Source organism: Colobus angolensis, unplaced genomic scaffold (assembly GCF_000951035.1).
Source record: "Colobus angolensis palliatus isolate OR3802 unplaced genomic scaffold, Cang.pa_1.0 Scaffold3, whole genome shotgun sequence".
Taxonomy (NCBI): domain Eukaryota; kingdom Metazoa; phylum Chordata; class Mammalia; order Primates; family Cercopithecidae; genus Colobus; species Colobus angolensis.
The window spans coordinates 24,769,995-24,778,482 of NW_012116265.1; the positions used below are offsets into that span (position 1 = coordinate 24,769,995).

An 8,488-nucleotide genomic window follows, 5' to 3' on the forward strand; every position below is an offset into this window, starting at 1 on the left:
CAGGCATGCACCACCATGCCCAGCTATTTATTTTATTTTATTTTATTTTTTGTAGAGACAAGGTTTTGCCATATTGACCAGGCTGGTCTCAAACTCCTGACTTCAAGTAATCCTCCCGCCTTAGCCTCTCAAAGTGCTGGGATTACAGGCGTGAGCCACTGTGCCTGGCCCACTCCTGAGCTTGTTATGTGTCCTCTGGGGGAGGCCCCAGCATCACTGTTGGCCCCAGCTCCCAGCCAGGGCCCTAGGTGCACATGCAGGAGGGACACGGCACCATCATTCTGCCCTCGCAAGGTGCCGAGGCTGTGAGTCAGCTCACCAGAGAAGGAGGGGAATCAGTGGGTGACCCCACAGCCAGGGCCTGAGCTCAGGAAAAGCGGCACTGTGGCAGGTGTGTGGTATGTCAGGAACCCAGAAGCTGCTGTCCTAGGCCCCTTTCCTCCCTACACCAGGATGTGGTGTAAATGAGGGGCCTCAGCTGAGGGACATTTTGCTGAGTGTCAGAAACAAAGGGATAGTCAGGAAACCCTGGGGAAAAGGGAATGTCAAGGTGGGTAGGTAAGGACCAGGGGCAGGGCAGCAGAGCCCCAGAGAGGTCCAGTGGGCACCAGGGAGAGCTGCCATCTTCCTTTGTGGGGCAGGCCCTGGCTGACAGCACAGTGGTAGATAGCCCTTCCCCACCCCACTCCCCAATCAACGTAAATCTCCACATACAACCAGGTCCTGTCCTCACCTCACCATGACAACCAGCACCGAGCTCGGGCCTGCACGGCCCTGGTGTGGACCCAAAGGTGGGGTGTGGGGTGAGGGTGAGGAAGGTAGCGTCCATGTCCTTTGAGGGCAAGGCTGGCCCCGAAGTGGAGCTCTGGCCCAGAGGAGAGGCAGGCTCAAGACCAGAGAGGCCAGGAGCCAGTAGAGTGAGGCATCCCTCTGCCACCCCTTCCCCTCCCGGCCCATCCAAGGGAGACTCGGGAAGCAGGGGAGGAGCACCCATCACTTTCCGCCCCGGGAGAGCACTGAGGGGGCTCCAGGCTGGGTGGCCATGATGTGGTAGATGGATTCCCGGAAGCGCTGGTCCCTGCTGAGCCGCTTGGCCACCTCCTTTAGCTCCTCCATGTTGTTGGCATCCAGCTGGGAGGTCATGAAGGACTGGGACGGCTTCACTGGGAAAACAGGAGCCCGACAGTCCTGTGAACAGTGCTCCCTCCACGAAGGCCTGGCCCTGTCCCCAGCCTCACACCACCCCCTCACTCCCTTATGTGTGCCAAGCTTCTTCCAGTCCCTTCCCACCCATGAGCTTCCATATCCTTTGAGAAACCCAGGGCCCTGAGAATTCACCCATTTGCCCAAGGATGGTGGGGCCAGGTTCAAGGCCACACTATCGAGCCTCAGAGCTGGGCCAACCCTTCTGGCTCCCCATGTTGCCCTCTTCCTGCCTTGTCACCACCCTACCAGGGCACGCAGACAGCCACACTCACTGTCATTCCAGGAGGTGCTAGACCGGCGCCGGTGGAAGCGGCAGCTCTTGATGCGGCGAGTGGCTGCCTTATGGATGTACACGGAGTTCTTCATGATCACGGGCATCTTGGCCTCCAGCTCGGCATTCCGGATGCACTCCTCAAAGAATCCTGTGGTGGCAGGGCCAGGAAGGGTGTGGTTCGACTGTATCCTTACCCTCAGCCAGTCCCTCCCCTCCCAAGGATCCTGGTGAGGTTGAGTAGGAAAAATGCTGACCCCGTCCCTTGAGATTCCAGAGCCACCTGCTGAAGTGGACTTTCTTTGCCTTTCAAACCACAATCTGCAGCCATCTCAGGGCAGGCCTGCTGAGAACGGAGCTCTGAGCTTTTGATAAATGGAAGAAGCTCCGGCTTCCCTCCCACCACAGGTCCAACAGCCACAAGAAAGCAGTGGTGCTGAGATGCATACAGGCAGGTAACTGGAGAAGAAACCCTTCAATAGCATAGAGCACCTCATGCATAGAAGAGCCTGTATGGGGTTCCTGGCTCTATAGGGCCGGTATCCCATCTGGGGCTGAGTGCCAAGGTTGGGGGCCAGGACCCAGAGGCAGAGCTTACTTTTCAGATGGCTCACGTCAGCCCGCATCCTCTCCTCCTTCTCCTTATTCCGCACCTTGGAATTCAGCCCCTGTTCCAGGCTTCGCAAGGCCCCCTCTGCCTCCCGGAGTCGCCTCTCCAGGTCCATGCGGACCTTCACCTCAGCCTGAGGTTGAGGAGAGGGAAATGAGAAGGAAGTCAGGTCCTGGAAGCAGCTGCCATCTTCCCCAGAAGCCTTCCCTGGTCACCCCTGGCTCAATGGGCTTGGATGGGAGTTATCACATCCTGCCTCTGAGTATTACCCTTTGAACCAGATGGACTGGACTTGGCACCTGCACCCAGCAGCTGTCTGTCAATGATGCAGCAGACTCACTGCTTTCCTTCGTGGTGGTTCTACCCCTCGTGCCTGGCCGTCTGGTCAGACCGTCAGAGATAATTCATGCAGCTACCCAGTAAAGTACAGGGGTGGGACAGGAGTCTCCAGGGGAAGGGAAGGGCCCTGGCACCAGCTGCTCCCAGCAGACCAGGTCACAGCACCTTGAGCTCCCGCTCAGCCTGCTGCTTCTCTGCTGTCAGCTCCTGCAGCGAGTTCTGCAGTGCCTGGGACTGGCTGGAGTAGAACTCACGTTCCTCCTCCAGGGCCCGTGAGCGCTCCTCGTTCTCCTTCATCCTGTGGGGACAGAAGAGGCACTTACTCAATGCTCACTCGCCAAATGGGATTGCCAATGGGTGGACAACTCCCCTTAGAGACCGGGCTGGAGAAACCTTGAATCCCAGGCTTCATGAGCTCCTGAACTTTGTGAGTCCATGCACCCAGGGAATGAGATGGATGGTGTGGTCAGTGCTGGGAGCCCTAGGTTTAGAGTCAGAAGACTGGAGTCCTGGATCCAGAGTTTACTAGTTCTGTGACCTCAGAAAAGTCATACAACCCCTCTGAGGCTCCATTTCCTCATTTGTAAAAGGGGGCTTAAAAACTTGCCCAGCCTTCCACAAAGCATGGTGACAAGGACCTAGTAACTCTGCATAATTCACACCACTGCACGAGATAATTATCAAGCCAGTTTTGGGTAGTGAAAGTTCTCTTCCCACTTTCCTGGTGGGGAAACAGAGTCCTAGGCAAAAGGAAGTGAGTGAGCCCTACTTGGTCAGTGCCAAGCAGAACCCAAGAGTCTGGGTGTCCAGTTCGAGGAAAGTTCCCAGACCCCAAAGCCGATGGTGTCCTCAGGGGTTGGGGCTCCCTCACCGCTTCTCTGCCAGGAGCTTCTCCTCTAAGAGCTGCTGCATCTTCTCCTCGATCTGCTGGAGGTTGCTATGGAGACCCCCGCTGGGAGGGGGCTGCTCACTCTGATTGGCCAGTGTCTGCCGGTGGTTCTCATTCTCCTCCAGCATTTCCAGGGTTTTCTTCTTCTCTATGGAGAGTTCCTGGCATGCAGGGAGGGAAGGAAAAGAAAAGCCCAACTTAGGTTCTCCAAGGTGGCTGCCCTCACCTGCTTTTCCATTCTGGGGAGTGACCCACTCCTCTCTCAGTCCTCTGTGGCTGCTGAAATGTCTTCATTCTTCTCCAAAGCTAAAAGGCCCAGATCTCTCCCACAAGAGGGCAAGGTTACTCCTCCATCAAGAGCCATAAAGGAACCCAAAGTGCCTTCCAGTGGAGACGGCACCTACCAGAACAGGGTCGCATGATCTTCTGGGGTCCTGGTTCCTCCAGGGCTGAGTGAGAAGACATATTGGGCTTACGTGAAAAACACCCAACAGGAACACCAGCCCAAGAACAGATTTAGATGCTCTCACAAACAGAGCGAGGCTGCAGTGAGCTATGATTGCACCACTGCATTCCAGCCTTGGCAACACAGCTAGAACCTGTCCCCCCACCAAAAAAAAGAGATGTCCTCTCCATTTATCAGACTGGGATCTTGTACTAAATGGCATTACACAGAAGCAGAGTTGAAAATATCCATGGGAACCACCTCCCACGATGTGAAACAGGGAAACATAAATGAATAAAGGCTCCACAAGCTCCAAGGCTCCAGTCAGTTAAGGGAGACAAGAAACCGTTGCAGCCTTGATGGTAATTCATGGATACAGCACAGATATGGGCCATATACCATATGTGCCAGGCCCACTTCAGGGGATGGGCTTGGAGAGACCATGAAGACACAGTCTAGTGAAATTCACAGTTTGGAATACACACCTAGCATGTTAAGTCCCATAAAATGTGTACAAAATGCCATGGGAGCCAAGAGCTCAGAGTAGATACCTGCCTAGAAAATCAGAGAAGCTTGACTGAGGAGATATTTGAGCTGAGTCTTAGAAGGGTGTGAATAGAAGTTCTCCAAGCAGAGAAGAGGTGGAAATGCTACACTGTGTAGAAGGAACAGTATGGACAAAGGTATGGAGCATGACAGAGCTTGCTTCCTTGGGATACCTGAGCTCCACGGTTTGGAGCAGGGGTTGAGAGTCTTTGTGCTGGGCATGGAGGGGCAGCAGAGGGAAGAGTGAGGCGAGAGGGAAGGGGAGGCTGGGGCCGGAGTTTGTACTTGCTTGCCATGCTAAGGAGTTTGTACTTTGTCCTTGAGGCATGTCACCTCCCCTTCCCATCCCAGTTTCTGTGGTATCAGATGATGGTGACGTGACAGTTGATTTCCCTTTAGGTTCAGTGTCACTCAGGAGCAGCTAAGTAAACAAGACACAAGAAGGAAGTGGTGGGTGGCTCCACTGCCCACCTTAACCAATCCTCCATCTGCTATAAAAATAAAAGCACCTGGCTGGGTGCGGTGGCTCACGTGTGTAATCCCAGCACTTTGGGAGGCCGAGGTAGGCAGATCATGAGGTCAGGAGATCAAGACCATCCTGGTTAACAAGGTGAAACCTCATCTCTACTAAAAATACAAAAATTAGCCGGGTGTGGTGGCGGGTGCCTGTAGTCACAGCTACTTGGGAGGCTGAGGGAGGAGAATGGTGTGAACCCGGGAGGCAGAGTTTGCAGTGAGCTGAGATTGCACCACTGCACTCCAGCCTGGGCAACAGAGCATGACTCTGTCTCAAAATAATAATAATAATAATAATAAAAACATAAGCACCAGAGGTGGATTTCCTGAGGCCATGGTAACAGCACGAACAAGCCTGATTTTGTCCTTTTGGGTCTGAGAACAGACACTTCTTGCCTTGGGCCTCATGCCTGGGCTGGAGCTTTCAATGACCCATAGAGAAGAGATCCTTTAGATCAGCACCCCTCCATGCCCATTTCTCTTACAGATCACCCCCTGGTGAAACACTGCTGGAAAAAACAGTGTCATGTGGTCCAACCAACCAGCCTGCCACCTGGTCAACTAACCCACCAGTGGCCCCTCACCTCCAGCGTCTGCTGCAAGGACTCCGTGAGGTGCCTCAGTTCCTTTTTCTCTTGTTCTACACCCTTAAGGCATCTTGCAGTCAGTTCCAGCTCCCTGTGGGGACAGAGGGCTGAATATGGCAGTGCCCACTCTCCCCAGCCCCCACCAATCACCTCTGCATATAGAAATGCTTTTGCTTCACTTCCTGTTGGTACTGAGAAGGGCTCTTGAATGGCCAGCCCCTCTGCAGAGCTGGGCCCTGACAGCAGCAGTAGGGGCCTGGAGCTGAAAGGAAGTCCTAGCCACATGCGTTGGAGTCACTTCCTCCAGGTACACATGCATCTGTCACCTGGAATAAACCTAGGGCCACCCCACAGGCAGAGGGAAACACTGGAGAAACAAAGGGACCCCAGCCTCACCCTGTCTTCTCTGGATAGCACTTGCTAGAACCCATGGTCATTGTGACATAGAACATGGCTAAGGCCTCTCTCTGGGGTAACAAGCTCCTTGCTGCCTTCTTCACAAGCTTCAGTCACCTTAGGCTTTTGTACTAGTTTTCCCTCATCCTACTGGGAAAGTCTTTCCCTTCTCCTGCCCAATTTTCTAAATCCTACTCACCTTTCAAGGTCTATCTCAATCAGCCCTGTATTCAAGCCCACAAGGATCATGCATGTGTCTCAATTCCCGTAACATGGGAAATCTGCATGTTTCCTGGGTGCGAACCTGGTTTCTCCAACCAGATCGTATGTCCATTCTTCAAGGGAGTGAACTTGTCTTCTATTCCTTCTAGTACCTGGCAACATTCTGGAAGCTGAGTAGGTGCTTGGCTATTTACTTAGTAACAGCCTCTGGGTTTTTCCCTCCTCAAAATACATAGTTAATTGACACCCTTGGATAAGGTAGTTATAAGAAAACTGTTTCTGGGCTATCACTGATTATGTGTGGTGATGATAATGATGAGGATGAGGATGATGACGATGACCACCCCCACCCACGGCAGTAGTCTCCACATTCCTGGAGGCTGCCTCAGAATCACCTGGGGTGTTTTTTAAAAATATATAGATTTCTGGCCCAGTGCGGCAGCTCACGCCTGTAATCCCAACACTTTGGGAGGCCAAAGTGGGAGGATCATTGAGGCCAGGTGTTGGAGACCAGTCTGGCCAACATGGCAAAACCCTGTCTCTACTAAAATTACAAAAATTAGCCGAGCATGGTGGTGCATGTCTGTAATCCCAACTACTCAGGAGGCTGAGGCACAACAATCACTTGAACCCAGGAGGCGGGGCTGCAGTGAGCAGATCGCACCACTGCACTCCATCCTGGGTGACAGAGTGAGACTGTCTCAAAAACAAGCAAACAAACATAGATAGATGATAGACGGATGGATAGATAGATAGATAGATACAAGTATAGAGAGATATATACATATATAGAGAGAGATCTCTAGGCTCTACCTTCAAGAGATTATAATTCAGTAGATAATTATAATGTACAACTAGGTTTACAAACAATACATGGTACTAAAGATCTCAAATGACACATTCCCAAAAAGGACTATGCAGGAAAGACAGCGAATGTTGAGGGTCTTGGCCAACAGGAAGCATCCCTAGGCCAGCATGTCCTGTCTGGCCCTGGGTGAGAGAGGCTTTCATGAAGGCAAGGGGCTTTGTGGCTTAGAGGGATGCTCCGATGCCTTATGTTCTAGTGGGCAGAAATGATCCCGTTTGTTTGGGGCAGAGGAGTCTGCAGATTCTTCTGGGAACACCCATGCCTGGAGCCTTGGAAGATAGACTCAAACTGGGATAGAGCCTGGAGCCTTGGGAAGATAGCATCTCTGAGGTAGAGGCCTCCTCAGGTCTGACGGGGAAGGTGGGCTCTGCATGCCCTAATTTAGTGGCACCCCCAATTCCCGGGCACCACCACCACCTCTTGATCTGCTCCTGCTCCATTCTCAGCTCCTGCACCACCTCCTCGAACTGCTGCTTCTCGGCCTCCAGCACCTGGTTAAGGCGCTCAAGTTCCTGAAGAGACCAGAGAGGAAGAGAAGAGTCACAGGCAGCAAAGGAGCCCTGAGATCAGGATCCCCCACTCTATCCCACAGGACCCTCTGGGGTTTGGCACAGCCTGGGGCATGTGCTGCACCAGACCGGGAATTAAGTTCTAAGGCCCACTGGCACCACTCAATGACATGTAGTCTTGACAAACCCAAAATCCATGATGAACTGAGCCCGCTGAAAACACATTTTGCATGCTGAAGACTGGGTTTAGGAACACTCCCAACATTCCTCGCTGTGGCTGGAGGAAACTAGAATTCTAAATGTCTACTCCGCAGGGCAGCTCCAGTCACTGCCACCATCAGGCAGGCTGACTGTCCCTCACACCCGGAGAAAAGAGTGGTGAGTGTGTATTTCCATTCAAGATCCCTGGAGTGACGTCTGTTAGAAGTGGCAAGAAAAAGCTATTCCCAACCCCCAAAGTCAGAGAATAAGGACTCTTTTTTTTCTCGAGGTACCTGGGAAGCAATGACTCCAGGTGACTTCAGCTTCCCTCTGCTCCGGCCCCAAAGTGGAGGAGAACTAGAAAATGCAAGGCAGGCCCCAGGGGACCAGACTTGCCCCTTCAGGAATCCCAGGAAGCCCAAGTGTTTTCCCAGCAAGTATGTGTCCTCCAGGAGTCCTATTTTCCTGGGGTTCAGTGGCAGGTGGCATGGAGGGCACATTTCATGTAGTTTGGCTTGAACCATTTTTGTGACAACTGCTTTGTTCCTCCACATTTTACACTGTGGGAGGATATTATTTCCACATTCAATTCCTTTCTCATCTTTCAGCTCCAAATTCCACTCTCATTTTCACCTGGGGGCTTTGTTCCCAAATTTAATGGAAACCCCACTGGGGAAGAAGGCTGTCTATATGGAGAAGTTGCCATGGGCCTTGAGGAGATGCAAAGAAGGAATAAAATATGAGGCAGAGGAAGGAGCCTGCATTCAAATCCTATGACCTCCATCTCTAAACTACTTGCCCAAAGAGTTGCTATTTATTTCCCTTCTAATCATTATTGGCACTTTGGGCATGGATCACTGGTTACAAACTGACCTCAGTTTGC

General features: G+C 52.5%; 1 protein-coding gene across 1 annotated transcript in view; it reads right to left on the minus strand.

Annotated features, from left to right (window-relative positions):
* Positions 1-915: 915 nt before the first annotated feature.
* Positions 916-8,488, minus strand: part of PLEKHD1 (pleckstrin homology domain containing, family D (with coiled-coil domains) member 1) — a 54,051-nt gene continuing 46,478 nt past the window's right edge. Inside the window, exons 7-13 of the mRNA XM_011949672.1 lie at positions 7,313-7,407; positions 5,407-5,500; positions 3,298-3,476; positions 2,592-2,724; positions 2,076-2,220; positions 1,479-1,628; positions 916-1,163 (exon numbers count right to left, since the gene is read on the minus strand). Coding sequence (XP_011805062.1) covers positions 994-1,163; positions 1,479-1,628; positions 2,076-2,220; positions 2,592-2,724; positions 3,298-3,476; positions 5,407-5,500; positions 7,313-7,407 — 966 coding nt within the window. The 3' untranslated portion in view covers positions 916-993. The remainder of the gene's footprint in view (positions 1,164-1,478; positions 1,629-2,075; positions 2,221-2,591; positions 2,725-3,297; positions 3,477-5,406; positions 5,501-7,312; positions 7,408-8,488) is intronic.